This window comes from Mesoplodon densirostris, chromosome 6 (assembly GCF_025265405.1).
Source record: "Mesoplodon densirostris isolate mMesDen1 chromosome 6, mMesDen1 primary haplotype, whole genome shotgun sequence".
Lineage (NCBI taxonomy): Eukaryota > Metazoa > Chordata > Mammalia > Artiodactyla > Ziphiidae > Mesoplodon > Mesoplodon densirostris.
In genome coordinates this window covers 73,348,995-73,374,780 of record NC_082666.1, presented here as the reverse complement: position 1 = coordinate 73,374,780, position 25,786 = coordinate 73,348,995, and the positions used below count along the sequence as shown (strand labels likewise).

At 43.8% G+C, this 25,786-nt stretch overlaps 1 protein-coding gene across 1 annotated transcript in view; it reads right to left on the bottom strand.

The window, feature by feature from the left end:
* The window catches only part of LOC132492114 (histone-arginine methyltransferase CARM1-like), a 255,580-nt gene that overhangs the window by 17,281 nt on the left and 212,513 nt on the right, over nucleotides 1–25,786 (bottom strand). The window contains exons 8-11 of the mRNA XM_060101347.1: nucleotides 13,015–13,096; nucleotides 11,473–11,558; nucleotides 8,601–8,690; nucleotides 6,426–6,563 (exon numbers count right to left, since the gene is read on the bottom strand). Of these exons, the coding sequence (XP_059957330.1) occupies nucleotides 6,426–6,563; nucleotides 8,601–8,690; nucleotides 11,473–11,558; nucleotides 13,015–13,096 (396 nt within the window). The remainder of the gene's footprint in view (nucleotides 1–6,425; nucleotides 6,564–8,600; nucleotides 8,691–11,472; nucleotides 11,559–13,014; nucleotides 13,097–25,786) is intronic.

Below are 25,786 nucleotides of genomic sequence, written 5' to 3'. Positions count from 1 at the left end.
TGCAACAAGGTAAAATAAAACCAGAACAGAAAAAAGAATAAAAAAGGGGAGGGGGTGGGACAAGTCAAAAGGAGAGAACAATACCAAAGTATGAAGAATAAAATGAGAAAAATAGAAGATGTATTAGGAAAAATAAAAATATAAAACAATCAACAACAATGAATCAACAAGGTAAAATAGAACCCCAATCTAAAAGAGAAAAAAAGAAAAAAAAAATCCTTGCCTATGGGGGCAGAGTTTAGGTGGGGGTGGAACTTAGGCAGGGGTGGAGTTTAGGGTGGGGTGGGACCTAGGCGAGCATGGGGCGGGGCCTCTGCTTAGGACCTGCATGGAAGGGGAGAAGCAGCATGTGGAGAGGAGGGCCTCTGGAATGTGGAGTTCTGGAGTTTGGAGGTAGGGCCCTGTGTGTGGGTGGGGTTTAGGCCCAGCGCATTGGAGGGGGTCTCAGAGGGGGTCTCTGAGTGTAGAGGTGTGCCACAACTACTGAGCCTGTGCTCTGGAGCCCACGAGCCACAACTACTAAGCCTGCGTGCTGCTACTACTGAAGCCTCTGCACCTAGAGCCCGTGCTCCGCAACAAGAGAAGCCACAGCAAGGAGAAGCCCACGCACCGCAATGAAGAGTAGCCCCAGCTGGCCACAACTGGAGGGGGCCTGCACACAGCAACGAAGACCCAACGCAGCCAAAAATACATATATATAGAAAAAGCTTTAATTATGTGAATATACTACAGTAATAATAGAAAGTACAAAACCAAGTGCTATAGATAGACCTATATGGATGTATATGTATGTGTGTGTGTGTGTGTATATATATGTATTTACACACTATATATATATATACACACACACATGCATAGAGAGGTCTGTGTACATATACACATACAGAAATTCATATAGTATGCATTTTATAAGACAAAAATAAAACTAAAAAAAGGAGCTTAGTTGCTCCGTGGCATGTGGGATCTTCCTGGACCAGGGCTCAAACCCATGTCCCCTGCATTGGCAGGCAGATTCTCAACCACTGTTTCATGAGGGAAGTCCACATTCACATAATTAAAAGAGAAATGTTAGTCTACTTGGGGAACACATGCATAAAGTGATTTTACTCATATGTGCACATAATCAAACAACTTTGGAGACCATTCCTGTGAACTTTAGGGATATAAATTTCATAAACTGCATAAAAAAAGAGATGTTCTCTTTTACTGTCCAGAGCAATAAAATGAATGACAGCTCAAGAATGATGGGAGGCTGTAAGAAATAAAACGCTACTAATACAATCATAAATGTTCCTGGCAGGGAAGAAAAGGGCAGTCATTGTCACACTGGTGTGGTTGCACAGGGAGTTCTCCCAGGAGGTCAGAGTTTAAAAGAATATTTGATGATAAGGGAGGGGGAGGTCCAATCTAAGGCAGAACAAAGAGGCAGCCCCATACTGAAAAAACAGCGTGAAAACCCTGACATTAAGGAAGTGCTGAGGTTTGTAGAAAATACCAAGGAAAACAATTTTAAGATTAAAAAAATCTGATGAGACACAATGAGAGTAAGAAAGAGAGCAAGGGAAGAGGAAAGGGAACTAAGGTTTACTGTGGACCTACTACGTGTTAATTACTATACTATGTTTTCTCCCTTAATATCTGCAAAATCCGAGTGAGACAATTATTATACATTCTACTTTATAGACGATGAGGTAAGGAAACTGGGGTGTTAGAGAGATTCATTAACTTGCCCAAGATCACTCAAGTAGCAACCAGTATGGAAAAGAGACTGGACAGAACCAGGCGACACCCAGACTCCAAAACCTAGTCTCTTTCACTACACAAGGGTGCTGGTCTAATAAGATACAGAACTTCCTCCCTTTCTTCCTCCTGCAAAAGCACTGCATGCCCATGGTATCTCCACATCTTCTTTCAGTTGTGCTGGGCTACATTTTTTTTTTTTGCGGTACGTGGGCCTCTCACTGTTGAGGCCTCTCCCATTGCAGAGCACAGGCTCCGGATGCACAGGCTCAGCGGCCATGGCTCACAGGCCCAGCCGCTCTGTGGCATGTGGGATCTTCCCGGACCAGGGCATGAACCCGTGTCCCCTGCATTGGCAGGCAGACTCTCAACCACTGCACCACCAGGGAAGCCCATTGTAAGCCTTTTTGTACATTTCTGTTTTGTACAGTGTAACTATATTATCTATTAAAAAATTAAACAGCCATTTAAGAAGATAGAAAGTTATGAAAACTAGAGATAAAGCATAGTTTCACAAAAGAATAGTAATAGCTGTGTCCAATTACGTTCATTTCCCTTTTTGGCAGTGTTATTGGACTGGGCAATGAGGGTGAAACTAGAGGTTAAGCTCATCTGGAATCACATTCAATAAAGGTTGGTTCACATTTCCTCTGGCCTGGATGGAGGAATGTGGGCTGGGTATGAGCACAGGTGGAGGGATTTTGAGCTGCTTCCAGGCCAGATCCAAAGGGTGTAGATTAGGCTATGAAAAATTTTTTAGTTTTTTTGGGTGGGGCTTTATTGAGACATAATTGAGATATAACATTGTGTAAGTTTAAGGTAAACAATACATTGATTCGATACACTTACATATTCCAAAATGATTCCCACCATAGCATTAGCCAACACCTCCATCACTTCACATAATTACTGTTTCTTTTTTTCTTGTGAGAACATTGAAGATCTACTCTCTTAGCAACTTTCAAGTATATAATACAGTATTATTAACTATAACCACCATGCTGTACATTAAATACCCAGAATTTATTTGTCTTATTTCTAACATAGCTTTATATTAATTGTGGAATAGGCCTCTGAATCAATATCTTATTTATTTTATATTTTAAATTATACAGTACAGTTGACTGCCGCCCTCCTTTTTTGGTGTACAGTTCTGTGAATTTGAACACATGTAGAGATTTATGTAAATACTGCCACCACAATCAGGATGTTATTATTCCTTTGCAGTCACACTGTCTCCCCACCCATAACCCCTGGCAACCACTGATCTGTCTCCATCACTATAGTTTTGTCTTTTCAAGAAAGTCACACATATGGGGTCATACAGTATGTAACATATTAAGACTGGCTTCTTTTGCTCAGGATAATTAGGCTATGCGAATTTTGAAGGAAGGTTTACACTCTGGGCCTCTTTCTGCTTAATAATTTTTAAATGAAAGTCTGCCTATTAAATTTGCAAATGATACAAAATGGTAGGACTCACTAACATGCTACACAAAAAAATTTTTTTAAGTAAGATAATCCACTGGCTCTAGTAAGGATCTAAAAACAGCATGATGAATGCATGAGTGGAATAAATACAAAAACTTGAATTGAAGCTGACAAAAATCAGCTGCATGGGCTTCCCTGGTGGCGCAGTGGTTGAGGGTCTGCCTGTCGATGCAGGGGGTACGGGTTCGTGCCCCGGTCCAGGGGGAATCCCATGTGCCATGGAGCGGCTGGGCCCGTGAGCCATGGCCGCTGAGCCTGCGCGTCCGGAGCCTGTGCTCCGCAACGGGAGAGGCCACGGCAGTGAGAGGCCCACATACCGCAAAAAAAAAAAAAAAAAAAAAAAAAAAAAAAATCAGCTGCATACTAGGAGAAGGGAGAAATGACTTAAAGATCATGTAAAAATATACTTTTTGCCTTTAATTATCTAAACACTCAAGTAAAATGGCCCCCAACTTAATTTAAACTTTAATTACATTATTATTATAAGTATGGTACTCAAAACAGCAGTGTTCACTATCGTTTTGTAGCCAGCACTTACCAGGACATGTATGCTGTCCTGTATTTAGTTTTGGAGAACTATTTTAATTTTATTTTATTTTTAAACTTCTTTATTGGAGTATAATTGCTTTACAATGATGTTAGTTTCTGCTTTATAACAAAGTGAATCAGCTATGCATATACATATATACCCATATCCCTTCCCTCTTGCATCTCCCTCCCACCCTCCCCATCCTACCCCTCTAGGTGGACACAAAGCACCAAGCTGATCTCCCTGTACTATGCAGCTTCTTCCCACTAGCTATCTATTTTACATTTGGTAGTGTATATATGTCCATGCCACTCTCTCACTTCGTCCCAGCTTACCCTTCCCCGTCCCCGTGTCCTCAAGTCCATTCTCTGCATCTGCGTCTTTATTCCTGTCCTGCCCCTAGGTTCTTCATGACTATTTTTTTTTTAAGATTCCATATATATGTGTTAGCATATGTATTTGTTTTTCTCTTTCTGACTTACTTCACTCTGTATGACAGTCTCTAGGTCCATCCACCTCACTACAAATAACTCAATTTCGTTTCTTTTTATGGCTGAGTAATACTCCATTGTGTATATGTGCCACATATTCTTTATCCATTCATCTGTCGATGGACATTTAGGTTGCTTCCATGTCTGGGCTATTGTAAATAGAGCTGCAATGAACACTGTGGTGCATGACTCTTTTTGAATTATGGTTTTCTCAGGGTGTATGCCCAGTAGTGGGATTGCTGGGTCGTATGGAAGTTCTATTTTTAGTTTTTTAAGGAACCTCCATACTGTTCTCCATAGTGGCTGTATCAATTTATATTCCCACCAAGAGTGCAAGAGGGTTCCCTTTTCTGGAGAACTATTTTAAAGGGGACATTGAGAACCTGCGTATTTCCAGAGGGAAGGACTGAGAATTTTAACCTATTTCAAAATCACTCTTATAGGAGGGAGGAGTTGAGGATGTTGGCCTGAGGACAGGGAGACCAGGAGTATATTCGGTAAGATGCTCCTAATACTTGAACAACTGCCATTTGGAGGTTGGAACAGACCTATTTCTTTTGAATTCAGAAACATAACTAAGATCAATGAGTTGAATCTACAGGAAGTATCAATAGATCTGTGATCAACAGCAAGAATCAGTTTTTAATAATTAAAGATGTCTAAAGTAGAAGAAAGTAGTCAACAGTCAATGACTATATGAAAAGTCATAACCTTATAAGTAATTGAAGAATTATAAACCAAAACAACAAGATGCAACTTTAAACACTTATTTTGGAGTCTACTGGATTAGCAAAAGCCACAGAGACGGTTATCATCCAGTTTCAGGGAAGACGTGGAGAAAAGAGTTTGCTTATCTGTTGCTGGTATGAGTGGAAATTGGTGCAGTCACTGAGAAAGGTAGGATCTAGTAGACTGTAACATGTACCTACCCTTTGATCCAGCATTTCTATTTTTAGGCATCTCATTTAGAAATATTCATGTCACTGTGCAAGCTCTATGTTCAAGGATACTTAGTGCAGAATTTTTTGTAATGGCAAAAAAAAAATTGGAAGCAACCTAAATGTCAGTGAATCAGGGATTTTTAAAAAGACATTATGGTATATCCATGTCCTTGGCTGTTCTGCATTTATGAAAAGAACAAAGCAGATCTATCTGTACAGATTCAGGACTTATTACTAAGTGAAAACTTAAGTTGCAGACTGCTACTGTAACCTTCCTATAAAACAATAACAACTCTACAATGATGTTTTTGTTGGTACATGCACCGAAAAACACTTGAAAGGATAAGGACTAAGGGCTCACATCTGGGGAATGGGGTGAGCGTGGGAGCATGGCTGGACTCTAGACACTCTTGTGGTTTTCAACTTACATGTGAGCATGTTTGGGTTTTGTCATGAAAAAAATAAAGACGTTAAAAATGGAAGGGTTGATTGGTGAGGTAGTGAGCTCTCTGTCACTGGAGTGTTTAAGCACAGGCCCAAGGAAGGTGGTGGGGGTGGGAGTGCCGGTAGGGAGGGAAGAAAGTTGGATGAGATGACCTCTAAGTACCCTTAATATCCTGAGAGTCCTTGAGCTACTCCTCTATGCCTTTCTCCTCTAATTCACCCAGGAAAAGCTCCAACAAGATGAAAGAAAATAGAGCCTTCTAAAAATGAGGTAAATCAAAGTATTCACTGCTGAGACCTCGTGAGTCCATTACCAGAGGGAAGCAGCCGGTTCTGCCTCACACACCATGCACCACTCCTGCAGTATTTTCCCCCCTGCAGTACACATCGATTTCCCAGTACTAAATTTGGGGATGTGTGGCTAGACAGATGGAAGTAAGGCCAGGAAGCTGACGTGGGCTTTAGAGCGCTTGATAATTCAAGTCTTTGGCAAGTGCTCCCATAAGCTAATGGATTTCCTTCCTTCCTTCCTTCCTCCCTCTGCGGTCAGGTGGGGAACACTGCCCTTGACTTATCTTAAGCTTCTCTTCCTGGCCGTGCTCAGTGCAAGGTGACGTGTGGTCTGCAGGCTTTGAGGCTAAGGGCATCTCGGCAAATTCAGCCAGGCCTCTGTAAAGCCTGCTGCCCATTTCTGGTGCTGGAGTCTCAGGGGCCTGCCAGCTTCCTCTTGCTCCCCCACCTGTCAGAGCCCAGGAAACAGGCGGGATCCGTCGGTACTCTCCTGCTTACCGTCTATTGGCCACAAACAGCACTCTCCCTGAGAGGGTCTCTCCTTCCTTGGCAAAGAGAGGAGTCTGAAAAAGGCACCGCACCTGATACCAGTGAGTCAGAGGTTCAGTGGGCGCTGTTGACAGCCAAACTGTTACCCTGTGGGGCAAGGCAAGGGTTAAAAGCCAATTAGACTCCAGGCCCACATTAATGGATTGAACTGGGGACGAGTGGTTTTGTTTATTAACCCATGGAACACTTTTAAGATACGAATGGCTCCATTTATTGAGCAGTTACTATGTGCTGGGTACAGTGCCAAGAGCATTATGTAATTAGCCCATTAAATCCCACAACAACCCTAGAGAGTCAGGCCAGGCTTCAAACCCAGGCACTTGGTCACTCTGTCAATCTGTATGGCTATGTCAAAGTTCATTAGAAGCCCGATAACAGCAGAGTTAAATTGGCAATTGATTTGTTGGAAAAGTCTGGCAGGGTGAGAAGTCTGGAGTGTAGCCCCTTACTGTCTCATGCCCACCTGTTTAGGGGTCCTGATGGGGTTTCTGGAAGCAAGAAAAACTATGGGGGCAGATGGCCTCTCCTGCCCTTCAAGCCCAGACATCGCGCGCGCGTGTGTGTGTGTGTTCAAGTTGACGTTCTTCATTTCATATGAAGAAGTGGGGACACCCTGCTGGTGCTTTGAACGCTGGGGTCACCTGTCCTGGGATTAGGCAGTGGTCATGGGCTTGCAGGTAGTAAGGTGCACACTGAACACAGGGAAGATTGCTAGAGAGGACATTTTGCCTTGAAGAGTTTGGGGGGAAATTTTATATAATTTAACTGCTAAGTAATATAAACCACCTTTACATCAAAATATATACTCAGCTATATTATGGAGTAGAATGCAAATGTTCTACAGCTTTTTTTTTTTTTTTGCTGTACGCGGGCCTCTCACTGCTGTGGCCTCTCCCGTTGCGGAGCACAGGCTCCGGACACACAGGCTCCGCGGCCATGGCTCGCGGGCCCAGCCGCTCCGTGGCATGTGGGATCTTCCGGGATAGGGGCACGAACCCGTGTCCCCTGCATCAGCAGGTGGACTCTCAACCACTGCGCCACCAGGGAAGCCCTCTACAGCTTTTTAAGATAAAGCATTTAACTTCAAAGAAATTTCCCCCTTGAAGCAGGCAGCTTCAAGCTTATCTCCCTTACCCTTGCAGGAACAAATTCATTTACTTGGGATGTTAGTGGGGGAGAGTCTGAGAAATACATGCACAGATTCCTTGAACACACATGCTGTGTGGAATAGGAATGACTCATACATTGTTTCCTTTCTCTCTGACTGGCAGCCCAGATAAGGCTTCCAGGGATCCCGGCCTCCCCTGAGTCGCCCAAGCCCCCTGAGCTGTATCACAGACCCACAGACACGTCTTTCTCAGTAGACGTTATGGAGAGCCTGGATGTTTTTATAAGAAGTGGAGGAGAGTGTACTGTCAGTTTTCCTTCCTGGTCGCGTGGCCCAGATAAACCCTCACTGCTAGCTGGGACCCATGGAGAAGCCTGGGAAGAGAGCAGGGGTGTCAGGAGGAGAGCAGAGACTTGGGGGTCGTAGGAGCAGCGCAGCCCTTAAAAGCACACCCAACACTGACAGTCAACTAGTAGGTGGTCTCTCCCCTACAACTTGCAAACCTTTCCAGTAGGGGAGAGAGGAGTGCACAGAGGGGGAAGTTACCTAATGCCGCCTGCCTGATCATTGAAAAAGGATTCTAGATTGTGAAACTGAAACCTGTGAACCAACATGGGGGAAAGTGATTTGAGGAATGACTCAGACACAAGAGGTTCTATAACCAGGTGTGACGGAAACAATGTCAGGGGCTGGCCTCCCCCATGCCCCCATCTACTGTGGAAAAGAACAGGCTGGTTGATAAAGCACAGGCCCTCTTCTTACTCCTCCAAATCCCAACACAACTGGCCTAAGAGTATTTTAGCTAGAGTTGATATGGCAACTACAGAAAACTGTCTTATTTTCATTTCACTCTAAAATCTAAAAGTAACATTAACATCAGTGTTTATTTTCTGGAAACGTGGAGAAACAAATATTACGGCTGTTGAGCTTAGTTTTTTTAAAACTTTAAAGTTATGGTGACAAATAGTAGAGGATGGCACGGGAGAGAGTAGGCAAAGAAGGGGTATGATACATACAGAGAGCCAACAAAGGCCACGTCAAACCAGAATGCCAGGCCGTGGATGAGGCCAGACTGCGCCATCTGAAACACAAACGGAATTTCTATTCTGCAAGGAAATAAAAAAAAAAGAAACACTTGGAATTATTTTTGTTGTTGTTGACAGACATACTGGATACATTTGTGAGATCAGTGGGAACATTCACAGAACATTTTCTTTTTCTCTTAAGCGCTCTTGCTTTGGCAGCAAGATTCTCTTAGTGGGTGATGAATGCTTGGGTGATGATGCACATTTGAGAATGTTGCTTCTGGATGAAACTCTGCAAGGACCAGCCCACTGTGCTGCAGTGACCCAGAACTCCACAGGGCGAGTGCAGCATCCGGAGCTGGGTTGGACTACTGAACAGGAGGATGACTCAGGACATAGCTGACAACCGTCCTTCCAGAAGCCAACACATGGGCTGTGGCAGCTCCCCTTTGCAGCTGTGCAGAAGGGAAAGGCTATTCAGGCCCCTAAAAGGTGAAATGGACCACAAGGGGGAACATCAAGCTCAGAAGGTCACTGTCATAGTTCATTTAGTTTTCAGGGAGGCAATTTAACTTCCCACCAGGCTACAGCAAGAGTCATACAGAAGTGGCCATGGTTGATGCCAAATGCAGAGTAAGTTGGAAGAGAAAGAATGTTGGAAAAGATATAACAAAATCTAGAAGCTGGACCTGTTTTAGCTGTGGAACTTTGGTAAGTCACTTAAATTCTCTGAGCCTCAGCTTCCTCTTTTGCTGAAGAGTGGCAAAATCTCTCTTCTACTTCCCTTTCACGGTTCTTCTGAGTGTCAAGTGGGAAAAAATGTATATGAGAGTGCTTTGTAAACTTCAAAGTATTCCACAATTAAAAGATGATATTATTGGTCCACTGCTGGGGCTGTACTGCTCCAGGGAGACACATTTTAGTGAATGTGCTAGAGATTTTCAAAGGAAAATCTTATATTTAAGATTATTTGCATTTATGGTGCCTCCAAAGGCCTAACTTCTTCTACCCTGCAGTAGTCAGAGCATTTATAGAGTTTTCCATTATACCTGTCACATTGAATTTGTTCGTTAATGCACTGTAATTATTTCCTCCCACTTTTGGAATTCCCCTAAACAGACCATGAGCTCCTCAAGGAGAGACTTAAGAAATTACTTAATGTATCTGTGCAAGCACCAGTACAGTACCCAGCACAAAGGAGAATCTTAACAAACATTTGCTGAATCAATGCAACAAATTAATGAACGACATCTCTGAAAAGCCAACAAAGACATAATTTTCAAAAAATTCCCTGACTCAGGGGCCTCCCTGGTGGCGCAAGTGGTTGAGAGTCCGCCTGCCGATGCAGGGGATGCGGGTTCGTGCCCCGGTCTGGGAGGATCCCATATGCCGCGGAGCGGCTGGGCCCGTGAGCCATGGCCGCTGAGCCTGCGCGTCCGGAGCCTGCGCGTCCGGAGCCTGTGCTCCGCAACGGGGGAGGCCACAACAGTGAGAGGCCCGCATACCGCAAAAAAAAAAAAAAAAAAATTCCCTGACTCAGGAGGCCGCTCAGAGCAGCAAATAAAGCCAATGGAAGTCAATTTTGTCTGGCCCTGTGGTGGTTATTAGACTTGTTCCCAAATGCCACTTCTCTTGCTCTGAGCACACAGTAGTACTGCCTTCATCCACCCACTTGTGCTCAGGTACGGCCACATCATTTGCTCTGACCAATGAAATGTGAGCAGAAGTGAGCTGTGTCATTTCTGGGCAGAAGCTTTTATTGTCAGTACATGCTTTGCCATGCTGTTTCTTCTTCCTCAGTAATCAGCCTTGTTACAGACAGAGGCTGCTGCACCAGCCTGACTGCTGGGGTTGGCGACGCTGCATGGAGCTAAAGCTGGTGCACATGAATAAACAGTGTAGGGGAGAAAGGCCCCTGTGTTATCATAAGTTACTGAAGTTTGGTTTTGTTACTGCAGCACGCTCTAACCAATCCTGACTGATAGAGCATCCTTTGTCCATCATGATCTCAAGAGAGATGATGGTCTGAGTCAGCCAGCTGTACCTTCTGAAGTCTGACTCTTGCTTCCTCGGTAGTCCAGGCAAATTATAACTTAGCTGGGTCTTACATTTCTTACCCAGAAAAAAATACAAATATCAATCTTCTCAGGCAGAAAAGGGTAAAATACTAATGAAAGGTCATCCAAAGGGGATTCATATCACCACCTGAGAAATGAGTCTTCACTTCAGAGTCTCTTCAAGTGGAAAAAAGAGGGCAAAAACTAACATTTACTGAGGGCCCTCTTTGAAAATGAACCAGTGCATGTAAAATTCTTAGCATGTTACCTACTATGTAGTAAGCACTCAACAAGGTGTAGCTCCTCTTCCTGTCATTATTGTGGTACTGGCTTGGGTGAGTGGTTAAAAAGCCGACTCTGGCCTTCTGAAAGGTTCAATACTACCTCTAGCACACGTATTAATTCTGTGCATTCTACATAATTCTGTATATGCAACTTACTGTTCCACTCTGCTTCATTTCTGTCATTGGTGAAGTGGGGACAAAAATAGTACCATCTGCATAGGGTTGCTGTGAGGATTAAATGAGTCATTATATGTAAAGGGCTCAGAACAGTGTCTGGCTGTGTTAGCATTAGCTACTACTATTTAATTTTTCTCATTCAATTCCTAAAGCAATCCTATGAAGGAGGCATCATTTCCCTCATTTTGCAATAAATGAAACTAGTAATTGATGGACCATTCCTGTGTGTGACTCACACCTGAAATCTCTTCCCTGTGTGAGCTGTGGAACTCTGCCCTGAAGTTTGGGGGATGCAGGGGGTAGAGGAGATTTTAAAAATCAAAAGCAACATTGGTTGGTACCAACCTGTGGAGATCTGCCTCTTCTGCATCCATAAAGTTTACTGTGTACTTGACTGTCCGAGCCATCAAAATCCTAATGTCAAAAGTGTCCTTGGGGAAAAAAACCAAAGATACCTTTCTATCAGAATAAACTGAACTCAGACAAGATTGCAGTCTAGCTTTCCTCCTGAAATTTTAAGTCAACAAGAGTTCGAATTTAGAGGGCATGAGCTTAATGAGTATAATATTAATAATAAAAGCTCACAATTATTTCGTAAGTGCTTTATTTAGTAAGTGCTTTACTAGGTTGTATCATTTAATCCTTACCAACGACTCTGGAGCAGGCATTTGGTGTTTTTTGGACCATCCAGAATTTACCTCCTCTCGACACTACAAGAAGTTCCATAGGAATTTAGTCTACCATCAGCTCCAGGTGTGGCCTATGACCTCAGATTGGCCAACGAGAGCATTACTTTTCCCCTGAAGACAGGAACTGGCTCACAGATGGACACAGGACCCAAGGTAGGACAATCAGGCTCTATCTAAACTAATTCTGGGGGTTTTGCCAAAGTTATTAGGAAAAGGCAGGCTCTCCTGTGGGACTTAGAGTTGTAAGAATCTGAAGTTGTAGCTTCTGCTTCCATCTTGCTACCATGAGGAGAGATCCTGTCTAGGAACAGAGTAAAACCAGAGGAAATGGAGATAAGTGATGAGAATAGAAAAACCAGACCATTGTGACATTGTCTGAACTCCTGCAACAGGTCCCTGAAGCAAGCTCTGTGTCCCGGCTTCACAATATTTGAGGACCAATAATTTCATTTTAGTTTAAGCCAGTCTGAGTTGGGTTTCCTTCCACTTAAAACTGAAAGAGGGGCCTCCCTGGTGGCGCAAGTGGTTGAGAGTCCGCCTGCCGATGCAGGGGATGCGGGTTCGTGCCCCGGTCTGGGAGGATCCCATATGCCGCGGAGCGGCTGGGCCCGTGAGCCATGGCCGCTGAGCCTGCGCGTCCGGAGCCTGTGCTCCGCAACGGGGGAGGCCACAACAGTGAGAGGCCCGCATACCGCAAAAAAAAAAAAAAAAAAAAACTGAAAGAGTTTCAGATAATGCAAACTTAAGTTGCCCAAGGTTACACAGCTAGATGGGACCACAATTGAAACCCAAATCTGTCTGACAACAAACCTCCTGCTCCAAGCTATTTATCATCCAAAGCTCCCCCTTTTATTATGCCTTGGGCCACTGGAATCAATGGGAGGATGTGAATTACTGAACAAGTATGAGGGTTGAGTATGTGCATGGGGGTGAGTCAGGACAGTTGGAGAATCAGAAGTTACTTACTGAAAGGCAGATGGAAAATCTCCTTGCTTTCAACAGTATCATTCTCTGAGAATTTTCCTAATTGCTCGGGAGATCAGAGCTGGAAAACTTGAAACACAGTGCTCCAAGGAGCTCTTTCTTTGCTTCTGTGATGGCTTAGCACAGAGCCTGAGAGCACAGTGTGTCCCAGGTGCCTGAGTTAGTAAGTGAATGAATCAATAGATAAACACATGGGAAGAAAGAGCACACTTACTACTATTGGCTGTCTGAAGTATTCGTCCACCGCAGCACTCCGGAGACTGGACAGGTTAACCCCGTAGAAGCACTGCTGGTACCTAAAACAGGTAGCACAAAGAATCAGCATGCATCTGTCCTGCGTCCCCAAGACCCACAGAGCTGTGATGCGCTGCGAGGCTGCCTCACTGGTCCTCTAAGTTAGCCCTGGAGCAAGTGTGAGAAAGTGTGAAGGGCAAGGGGTAGATTAGAGGAAGAAACCTCTCTAGAGAATCTGCACTTGAACTGGGGTGGGGAGAGAAGGGAGGAGGTAGCGGAGATGGAGGAAATTACTTGTGGGGAGAATACTGACAAGGATATTTGGGGGCAGGAAGCCCTTAGGGTCCCCACACTTGACCTCACACCACAAGGTGGCTGCCTGCTCCAGGACATGCCTTCCATGTCCTGAAATACAATTCCTTGGCCCTCTCATTATCTCAACCCAGAGCACAACTTGAGATCTCCAAAGCCTCTTGATACTCCCCCACTGTTTTAGGAAACAGATTTCCTTTTTCTGTTCTCCCATAGCCACTGGCCTGCACCTTGCTGGCATTTGCCATGGTGGCCAACACCCGTGAGAGTCACAAGTCAGTGACAGCTGTGTCTGGTGGTGAACTGGAGCTGACTCATCACTGGGCACATTTCTTCCCAATTCAGTGGTCAGGGACATCTGGACCACAGAAGTGGACAAATTCTACAAGTGCTTCCTCCCCTCACTGAGCCAGATGTGAAGCATCTACCAGCACATGAATGGTGCCTGGAGCACAGCAAGAACTCCCTGCCAGCTTGGCTGATGGTCTTGGCTCTTTACAGAGGAGATCTAGGGTGTGGATTAAGAGTGGCTTTGGGGCCTCCCTGGTGGCGCAAGTGGTTAAGAGTCCGCCTGCCGATGCAGGGGATACGGGTTCGTGCCCCGGTCTGGGAGGATCCCATATGCCGCGGAGCGGCTGGGCCCGTGAGCCATGGCCGCTGGGCCTGCGCATCCGGAGCCTGTGCTCCGCAACGGGAGAGGCCACAACAGTGAGAGGCCCACATACCGCAAAAAGAAAAAAAAAAAAAAAAAAAAAAAGAGTGGCTTTGTTCACATTCTGCCACTGACTGACTGTGTGCATTGGGCAAGTCACTTGAACTCTGTGCTTTCGTCTCCTTATCTCTAAAATGGGGATAATTATAAGCTTACTTTGTAGGGTTTCAGTAAGGGTTAAAGGAGTTACTATAAGTAAAGCACTTTAAGCAGTGCTGGGCATTTTGTTACTACTATATAAGTGTTGGCTATTATTCCCTGAACTTCACCTTCTCAGATCAGCACTGGGCACTAGGGCAGTGCTTCCCAGTATGACTGTGCCATGGGATTACTTGGAGAGCTTGTTAAAAATTCAAATTCCCAGGCTTAACTCCAGAAAGGTTTGGGGCCCTTATCACTAGAGGTTGAAGGCCTTTATCCCTAGATTGAAAAGAGTTTTCCCTACTAAGGGTGTGTGTGCACATGCTGTATATAGCCTGTGAATCAAATGGAAATTCAATTCATCAGTGTCTATCCTCCCACACCCCTACACCTGCTGACCTGCAGGGAAAAGAGAGGAAAAAAACACAGAATAATCATAAAAATTGGGGGCGTGCAGTTAGATTTTCAGTCAAAGTAAGGCTCTTAATCAGGAGGCAATGCCTCAGAGGCCCTCACGAGAGGCAGGGAGGCCTAATATTGTAAAGTCAACAGCCAGTCGCCAACCTGCAAGCAAAACACCATCCCCCAGAGCCTCTTACAGATCCTGAAGGGCTTATACCATTTCTCACCTCTGAGCCTTTGCCTATTTTCCCTCCTGCCTAGAATGCTCCTTTCCTTCTATTGCCCTATTAATTCCTACTCAATCTTTATGACTCAGCTCAAATATTTCCATTTGAAAATGTAAAACCTGGTATTATAATTAAATATTCAAGTTTTCAGCACTTAAAAGCAGAAGTTATTCTTTTTCTTTCAGTGTATATTTAGCACTTAGCATGGGGCCTCGAATACCGTGAGGACTAAAAATATCTACGTATCTATCTATGTATTTAATGAATGAATGGAGAACTTGGTGTCCTAAATGGCCCTGTGTGTGAGCACTGGTGCCAATAAGGACAATGGGGAAACAGAAAATCATTCGCCAAAGTTTCTTTGGCTTCATCTCATTTCCTAATCTTCTCCTTCCATCAAGGGCCAGAGCCAGGCCGTCCACAGGTAAAGCCAAACTGCTGTATATCACTTTATAAATACACATTCTGAAAACAAGACTCCTATAATCCTAGAAAATGTTTGGAAACAGAACACTATACGTTTAGACGATCTTTTCAGTATTTAGAAAGAGAGTGGAAGTTTTCTTGGGGAAGTAGGTCATTATCACAAAATTTTTTATTGGAGGGAAGGGGGGAGAGAGGGGGAAGGGGAAGAGAGGAGAGGGGTGGGAGGGAAAAAGGGGTGAAGACAGGGAAGGGGAGAGGAATGGAGGGTCAGACAGAGACAGAGAACTTCCCAGAAAGCCCAGAAGGACTCAACCTTGACTGTCCTTGAGAATCCCCTAGAAAGCTTTTAAAAAGTGCTGATGCCTGGACTGCATCCCCTGAGTTGTGATTTATTTGATCTGGGGGTGCAGCCCTAGCACGTTTCCAAAGCTCAACAGGTGATTCTAATGCACGATCACGGTTAAGACTACTAAGTTAGCTGTTCTAGAATCCTGGCCAAGTAGGTGAAAGAGAAAATCCCAAAGGCAAAGACAGCCCTCCACCTGGCAGTGGTGGAGGCTGGGAACTGCTCTCTATTCTCTGTGTACTAGAGTCTTTGCCTTCAACCTCAGCTCTGAGAGGGGCCCAGGATGTGCCATTCTCTTTGTGTGTTCACTGCCAATTAGAACCCAGCAGCCAAGATCAGTGTGGTGCAAACGGGCACCATTCCTGGGGCAGACGGAGAGCTGTAGGCAAAGAGCCCACTGCCTGGGTTTTAAAAACTTTCTGGCTGGACCATATTTCCATTTCTTAGAAATCTCAAATCTCCTTCTGAAATGCATCATAAAATAATGAAAGCAGATGGGAGGTGGCACCTTTCTGTTTTTCCTAAGATACACTGCTGGGGGATGGATCAGGAAATGAATCTGTTGACTTGGAAGCTGGGGATAATTTCCATTGTTTTCATCATATGTGGGTTTTATTTTCCAAGTGAGCTTATGGCCTCTTTATGAGCGCATAAGGAGGAGTCTACATGCATTTCTTTCTCTTGACTTCAAATTTCAAGTGTACCTCCCTCTTCCTCTCCTCCTTCTCCACCATAAGACATGCAACATCTGAAAAATCTTGCAAATACAGTCCAGAAAGAAAACAATCTTACATTAGCTACACCTAAACACACACAGAGTACAGCAGAAGAGGCCACCCATTTACCATCCCATCAGCCTCTCCATGGTCTCCATGCAGAGCCGAGCTTGGAGAAGCATCCAGGGGAATCCTCCCTCTTGGGTCTCTTTTGTTTTTGTCTCTCCTCTAGCTCACCTTGGACTTTTGTCCTTCCTCCTCCCACAGTGTCCTGGATCTGTCTTAGAAGGATGGTGGTACTGCCCGAGGTTCTCTTGCAGAAGTTAACAGTGGGGAGTTTCTCTAACACACACATTCCTTTGTCTTGCTAATATGAACCCACGCTCTCGTAGCATAACTCAGAGGTTTGACTATGATAAAAATCTTTCAGAAACTAACACAGCATTGTAAATCAACTAGACTCCAATAAAAATATTTTTTTTAAATCTTTGCTTCCTCATTCTATTCTAACAAAAAAATTCACTCATCCCCATTAAATACTTCCTTTAAAAAGGCAAAAAAAAAAAAAAAGAGAGAGAGAGAAGGAAGAAAAGTAAGGGAGGAAGGAAAATCCTATTCTGCTGTTCGACAATTAAGCAACTTTTGGGTATCTTAATGGAATATGTTCTACCAGAATTAACAACCAGTGATATGCCAACCTGAGGAGAGACATACATAACCCTAAGAACTAGGAAACAAAAACAAGGATCCAAAAACGTCACCTAAGCTGCACACGATGCTGAGGATGCAGTGTAAGAGGGTGGCTGGAATGGCCTGCTGGGAATGCCTGGTAGGAGAAGGAAGCATGTCTAGAAACAATTTGCAACTTTATTTTATTTCTTATACATTCCTTTTATATAGCAGGACTTGAAGCGTGGCTGTTTTTGACAATTTTCTGCATCAACAGCATGCAGACATACCATTCTGTAAAGTGGTATCTATAAAGATGCTCAGCTCATTATGTCTCTGGTTTTGCTGGCTTAAACCCCAGCAAAGTGGCTTATATTTTACATGTGCTATATTTATATGCTTTTTTTATTTGTAAAAATAGGGTTTTTTTTAGTATAAAGGAGAAAGGGAAATGGGTGCACAGGCCTTAAAAGAAACCAAGCTTCAGACTGCCTCTTTCATTAAGAAGAAAGGGAAAGCCTGGGATTCTGTAAAGGAATCCGTGGAGCACCCCTCGGTGTACCAACAGAAATCTAGACACTACTGGTTTGTATAAGAATTGGACCTATGGAAATGGATCAGAAGAAAAAGTGGATCAGCCAAGACAACGATGGTGGGCATCTTTTGTTCATTCTACCCAGCAAATAGTTGCTCTTCTTCTGATTACGGCACCAGATTTTCTTCTGAGAGGCACTTCTTCCTCACTCTCAGTTCTTGGGGTTTGGATGGTTTGACTCTGCCCTCAGCAATAAATTCTGGCATGTAGCTGAGTTGTAGCCAATCAGAGTGTCTTATCTCTCTGGCCTTAATGATGGACTCAGGGTTAAGCATGTGACCCAAGGAAAGTCAAGTCTAAGACTTTTGTTCAAACTGTTGCAACAGAGAAGTGGACATGGAGCTATGAATCTATAAATCTGGATTTGCTGGAAACCACATTGCTGCCATGAGGGAAGAGCCCTACCCAAGAATGGAGCTGAGCTAAGGGACAGAGACAGACCTGGACCCAATAAGTGTCTGTGCCCTGGAATCCATTTGTGCCTGAGAAGCTGAATCTACTCGGGCTTTTCAGATACATTAGTCAAAAATATTATTTTTTTGAGCCATTTTTAAATTCTTTCTTTTGTCACTTAAAACCATAAGTGCCTTAACTAAAAAGAAAACAGTTAATAAGACTGTGCCATTATGTGTGCTATGAATATAATTCTGATGGATAGTTTTGCCTAATTCAGGGGAGTCCTAATTCTGTGAGTACAGAACTAAAGTGCTTTAGCTTAGAGTGTATAGAACCAGGCCCAGGGATGATGAAGTGATGTCCGCTGAAGTGGAACTCTGTCTGAAAATGGAGAGCTCTGATGCCAGAGGATCCAGAAACTGAAATAGTGTATCCCTGACTACACAGATCTGGATGTGGATGGGCCCAGTGGCAGAATACTATGAAAGGGCTATGAGTTTGACATAGGTTACAAAACAGATGAATACAGAAATTGAGGTCTATTTCATGAGCAAAAGCCTGGTGAGTTCAAGAGCTGCAGACATAAAAGAGAAGCAGAGGAAGTATCAAGAAGAAATACTGGGTAGCTGAACGAAGGTTACAGTCCCAGGAATCACTGAATGTAAATGAAGGACAGTGGCCTATGAAAGTCCAAACACAATTGTGTTGGTAGTATTCCTGCAAAAGTTCTCTGTGATACTTTGTGCATACACTTGACTTCCGACAAAAATTTGGTTGTATCTCATGGTAACTTGAAATGTTCTTATTTGGTCCATATGGTATTCCTAAGAACCAGTGACTATCAGGGCCAAATATATTTTTGGGAAAGACCAGAAGGCCTAAACTTCTAGCTATACCAGAAGAACCCTTAGTAGAAATTTCAGTTTGGGGGCAGAACTAGCCTAAGAACAAACCATCCAGTGCCTCTGCAGTAGAATGTAGCAGCTTGTGCATTCAGCGGAATGGATTCTCTTCAAAATAATGTTTCTCAGCAACACCATGGTCAAGAAGGCATTTAGTAGAGTCAGAGTGGAAAGGTGCAAGAAGGGAGCTCTCACTGCCCGTGGCAGAATTCTGCTTACATTCATCTTCCCTTGTCCTTTGTAAGCACAGACTTCTGATTTCTGTAAAGAACAGCTGACTATAGACCATCCACCACTGGCATCCCTGCTATGGCTCAACTCGCTCTGCCGCTGTCAAGCATGATGGGTGCGTACAATCCACTCACAATACTCTGAAAAGGAAACTGGGAAATGTCTTTTGGTTCCTTAAGTGGTATATCACCTTTTAAGGGTCACCTCAGATCCTCTGTCTTATCTGCCTCTGGAGTCTTCAGCCAGGTATTCTGCTCCCGCTGTGTCAAGGTATGGACTCATCTGACTCCACGTGAGCACAACCCAGCAGCGCCTCACCTCAGACCTGCACCGTGTGCTCTCCTCTCCTGCCCTGAGCATCCCTGCAGACTGTGGGGCATGAGGTGCCCTGACCCCCATTTGGTGTCCATGCATGCACAACCCCGAAGTTCAAACTACTTAATGTTAAGGGGTAAACAGTTGCCCAATGAGGAGTTAAGAGCCAATGGATAAATACACTTCTCTCCCATCATCTGTATAAACTGTCCTGAGATATAGTTCACTTGACCTCTAAAGATGGTCCCGAGGGATCAAGCAATCCCTTGGTATTTGCTACCATGTGGTGGTCAGCTCAGTAATGCACTTTTGCATCCTCTCTCCCTCCTTTCCTGCCTCCCTCTGTTTTCTCCTCGTTCTTGTTTTACTGGGATGGCATTCGTTAATAAAGCAGCTTATGAGCTTTGCCTAAGACCCTGATTCCTGGGGAACCCAAGCTAAGACAATCAATACGGGTGTGGCCCTTGAATGTAGAATTACTGGTAAGTGGGGAGAGAAAACTCTTATCATGTAGTTTCATCACAATTAGTAACAGTCTCACTAGTGGCTAATTAGGATGCAGTAAAGGTAGAAGGTGAAGCACTGGGCTATATGGTAACTGCGTGCTTGAAGTTTTGGGGTGATGATAATTATATGGATTGAGGCTCTGAGCCTTTGGACCCCTATTAACAGAGACAAGGTTCTGTTAATAGCATTGGAAGCTTTGCAAAAAGAAGACTATTATCTCAGAGCAGTCAACTCCCAACTTAAGACACACTGTGAAATCCAGAGGGCTTCCTTAGCAGAATTTCAGGGAATCCCCATCTCCTTGGTGCTCCAAGGCCTTCTGTGCAGAAAATCAGATATAGAATTTGAGAGTTAAAAGCCACATCCTTGAAACTGGAACTGCCCCGTCTCCCCACCCCAAACAAGATAGTAAAGCAGCAACAGTGGAAGAGTTGAGAAGAATATTGGGTGTGCAACCTTGACAGATCTTACATATCATAGTTGGGGCCCTGACAGGAAGAGACTAGGGCCCTGAGACCTGGAATTAAGATAGTAGAGTGGACAAGGCAGAGAATCCTGAAAAGACCTTCCCAACTCCTCTGAATCCTTCAAACCAGCAGAAGCCTAATTCTCATCTGTCCTATCAGAGGAGAACAGCTTCCCTTTGCCTGAAGACTGCACAACAACTCCTCTTGAAGCCTGGGCCTTGCAAGATAATCTTATTCCCCTCAAGATCTGCCTGACTGTTGCGCATTGCCTCCAGGCTAATGGTCCCTCATTGCTGTCAGGCTGGTAACTCCAGCACAGCCCAAGCACTAAGTACAATTCCTACTCCAGGAGGAGATAACTTATGTAACTAAAACATTAGAGAAGCTGGCTACTATTTTCTGCTAAGAACCAGGGAAATGGGTATTGGAGTGGACTTTAAGGGTGTTGGACTAGTGGGGGTAGAATATGTCAGCACAGGGTGCAATTCATCAACAACGGCACTCCCAGGATTCAGTGTTCTAGCAGATGCCACTCCTAGTAGTCTGCTGGATGTATGTCACTTTGAAGCTCGGTCATCATGATGGCCTGCAGTTAATGAGATGGAGATTCCAGAATTTCTGCAGTATAGTATTGAGGAAGGGGTCCAAAGGCTCAGAGAGGTGGAAGTGCTAGACGGATTTACTGTGGAAGATGTAAGAATGTTCCACCTGACTATTCTCAGGCAAAGTCCAGGAAACTCTCCATTCATATAGGTAATGGGGAACAAACTAGTGAAAGATCTGAGGCATGCTGTCCTCAGTACATCAAAGACAGTGACGGGTGATGCTGCCATTAAATTCTGCGCCGAATGAGCATAATCTGGATGGAATTTCAGAATGTCAGAAGCAAGAAAGCAGTAATTAACCATCATAGGCTAGAATGACATAATTACTGTGTTGGACGGCAAGACCAGAGTGACAGTCAGGGTACCCTGATCCAGAGGGACCTGTAAGTGGTTGCTAAAAGGTCCTAGTGTTACCAGAGAGGTGAAATACATGCACAGTCACTAGACAGTACTCAATTTCTATAACAACAACAACAAAAATCTTGCTAGCTTACGAGTGGGATGTCAGCTGTCACAATGGGAAGATTAGGTCCCTCACCCAATTTCCAGATCTAACTTAGAGATCTGGTTTATGGATCCAGTGACCACTGGCCCATGACGGAAGTAGAAACCCAGTCCCTTGAGGGAGGGCTCTGCAATGCCACTGCAGGAACACATGGTAAACATTCCCCAATTCTTCTCTGTGGCAAAGCAACTATGTGGGAGAAAGGAGAATATCTAGATTTTTTGAGGAATGTGAGATAAGAAGTGATATTGATATGAGAAATCTTAGGCTATCTCTGGTTAGTAAGGGTTTATGGAGGTAGCAAAGGAAGGTCTGACCAAGTCTACTGCACAGGGTGTCCAGTGAGTTCATACCCACTATGTAGTTATTTTCCCAGTCCCTGAATGTGCAACTGGGATAGACATATTCAGCATCTGTTAGAACCCTCACACTGGCCTCTGAAGAAAGGGCTATGACAGTTGTACAGGGAGAGGTCCCATCCCTGAAACTCCCCATCCCCAGGTAGGTAACACTGTTATCTTTAGTTTATAAATAAGAAACTTGGGTCTAAAAGAAATTAGATTAACTTGGCTAAGGTTTTACAGTTAGTAATTGACAGAATCAAGAATTAAACACAGTTGAATCTGGTTCTAGACTCTGATTTATCTAGTTTTTAACTACTGCCTACTTGCCTACGCTTGTACGTTCTATAACGGTAATAAATGTAATGAGGTAAACTAGTATCATCTCAAACTTCTTGAGAATATTTGGTTACTCCTCTTAATTGATCCTATGTATCTATTTTTCTTGATATGAGACTCCATTAAAAATTGTATTTAAAAGCCTGGGTTTTTTTATTTTTTTTGCTGTACACGGGCCTCTCACTGTTGTGGCCTCTCCCGTTGCGGAGCACAGGATCCGGACGCGCAGGCTCAGCGGCCATGGCTCACGGGCCCAGCCGCTCCGTGGCATGTGGGATCTTCCCGGACCAGGGCACGAACCCGTGTCCCCTGCGTCGGCAGGCAGACTCTCAACCACTGCGCCACCAGGGAAGCCCTTCAAAGCCTGGGTTTTAACCCCCGGAACCAATTATATATTTTCAGTACTGTCAGTACTACCCATCACCTAAAGAAGTTTTACAGCTGAGAACGATGATTCTTCAAGACTGAGCCTTACTCTCAGGAGAGACTTTTCAGACTCTTAATTAAAAAGGGCCAAGGAATCTTTATCAAGTAAGCAAAGGAAATTATTAATTCTGTAGGTGACTGCTACTAACATCAGAATGTAGTAAGCTTGTCTCCCAAGAGTGAACCCCATGACTGGTTATTTAAAAAGGGTAAAGTTATATGCTTATTGCATACTTAAACCAAAATGAATTTTAGAGTTAAATGTATATTTGAAAGACGGTTAAGTGTAAAAAAAGTAAAATATGAAAGAAGAAGGAAGCTAATACCAGACTCAGGGTGGGGAAGCCTCTTTTTCAAATAAAGGAAAAGAAATAAACTGTAAAATAAAATATGGGTAGATTTACATACATAAAAGTTTTTAACTCCTTTTGTGGTAAAAACCACCACAAAGAATATCTACAAGGCGAAGAGACAATTCTGAAGAAACTACAACAAAGTCTTAATATCCTTAATATATAAAGAAGTCTTATAAATAATGCATTTGTCTTCTAGTTAACAAAAATGTATTGAGCAATTATGATCATCTAGGTCAGACGATGGGGACACAGCAGTAAACGAAACAGCCACTCTTACAGAACTTGTAGTCTCATGGGGGAGGAGATGGCCAAGAAATAAAAGATAAGTAAAAGCATATATATGGCAGATGATAATAAGTGCTATAGAGAAAAATGAAGTGAGAAGTGGGATAAGCGCTTCCAGGAGGGAAGAGATTACAAGTTTTAACGGACAGACGGTCTCCCTGAGATGATGACAGGTGAGCTAAGACCTGAAGGAGGTGAGAGCGGGCCACAGAGACACCTGCGTTTCAGGCAGAGGGAAGGGCAGTGAGGTGCCAGCAAGCCTAGTATGTTCGAGGGGAAGCAGGGAGCCCAACCAATGAGGCCAGAGTGGAGAGGACAAGAGAGCAAGTAGCAGGAGATGATGTCCGAGGGACAGCAGGGTGGAACTTGATCAGGCGGAGTCTTACCATCTATCGGGAGAACTTTGGACTTTCTTATGCAGATGATCGGAAGCCAGTGGAAGGTTCTGGGTGGAAGAAGAACATGATCTAATCATGTGTTATCAAGATCATGTTGGTTGTTTAAAAAGAGGAAATGAGTTAGGAGGCCGTTTCAAGACTGTAGTAGAAGCAGGGTTTTTTGTTTTGCTTGTTTTATGTTTGTTTTGCAGGGGTGGGCAGGGGGTGGTGGTGAAAATCAGCAGCTTGCATTTGGATGTATTAAATTTAAGATGCCCAATAGACATCCAAGGTGAGCTGTCACCAGTCACTTGGACATCTAAAGTCTATGGTTCTGGGGAGAAGTCTGGCCTGGAGTTCTAACTATGGGAGCTGTCAACAAAAAGACGGTATTTAAATGAGATCAGTAAGAAAGTGAGCACAGACAGAAATAGGAAGACATCAGGGCTTCCCTGGTGGCGCAGTGGTTGAGAGTCCGCCTGCCGATGCAGGGGACGCGGGTTCGTGCCCCAGTCCGGGAAGATCCCACATGCCGCAGAGCGGCTGGGCCCGTGAGCCATGGCCGCTGAGCCTGTGCATCTGGAGCCTGTGCTCCGCAACGGGAGAGGCCACAACAGTGAGAGGCCCAATTAGCTTAAAAAAAAAAAAAAAAAAAAAGAAATAGGAAGACATCTAAGAACTAACCAGGAGTCAATCCAACATCAAAGATTTGAGTCATGAGGAAGAATCAGCAAAGGAGAATTAGGACCAATAAGGAAGGAAGAAAATCCGGCTTAGGCTCAGAAGTGAAGTGAAGAGTCAAAGGCATCAAGCGGCGTTGTTGATAGTTAAGTCAGGTGAGGACTGATGATGGGTTGTATCTGGGGATCTTATTTATTTAGTCTGTCAGTTATTCCTCAGTCTCTCAGCCCACTCCCTCAGAATACACCCAGACTCACTTTTTGCATCCCCCTCCCTCCTTTCAGCCAGCATCCACTTCTTTCCCTCTTCTAACGGAAATGAGAAATCGTGCAAGCTTTCACCACCTGTTCCTTGGATCAGTACAACAGAGGGCCTTCATGCTAGTAGTCTAATGCAGAAATCCCCTTATAAAGGGACAGAAAGTAGAAACAGAGTGAAGGCTATGAATTTTGCTAACTATATATTAAAAAATTTTGTGTATCTGCTGACTAAAAATAAAACCATTCAAATGCACCAGCTATCAAATAAATACAGATTAAAAATAAATCGGCCACCATTTTTTTTGCAAATCAAATTGACATTTAACAAAACATATCCTGTATGGGCAAGACTCAGCAGACATTCTCATATACCACTGGTGGAAGTGTTAATTGGTAAAGCTTTTCTACAGGGCAACTTGGCAACATATAAGAATAATTTTTTTTTTTTTTTTTTTGTGGTACACGGGCCTCTCACGGTTGTGGCCTCTCTCGTGGCGGAGCACAGGCTCCGGACGCGCAGGCTCAGCGGCCATGGCTCACGGGCCTAGCCGCTCCGCGGCCGGTGGGATCTTCCCAGACCAGGGCACGAACCCGTGTCCCCTGCATTGGCAGGTGGACTCTCAACCACTGCGCCACCAGGGAAGCCCCAGAATAATTTTTTTTAAGTTCCTTCTTCACACCTTTTGGTCCAGTGATTCTGCTTCTAGCAATTTATTGTAAGGTAATAATCAGAATGTATAAGATTTCTATAACAGGATGTTCACTTTAGCATTGTTTCCTATAGAATTTATAGAAGTCTATAAAATTCTACGTTCTTGTGGAATATAGGAACAATACCTTAGTATTGTTTCTTAATAGAATGTATAGGGTTAAATTATAATTAAAATAATTTAATACCCAACATTGGATCTTGAGTCAATAAATTACAAGAGAGCCACAAAAGAAATACTCTGCAGCAAAATAATATCTAAAAGACCTGAGAACATGTCAACAAGGTATTAATAACATTTTTAAAAAGCACTATAAAATGGTATTTATGGTATGAGTCTAATCTTATAAAGAAAAAGAAAAATGAGAAAGGTATCAACTAAAATCTTGATGGTAATTATTTCCATACATGCTTGAGATCACAGGAGTTTTTATCAGAAATATTTATTGAGGGCCTACCATGTGGCAGGATAGGTAGTGAACAGTGACAGTGTTCCAGCTCTTG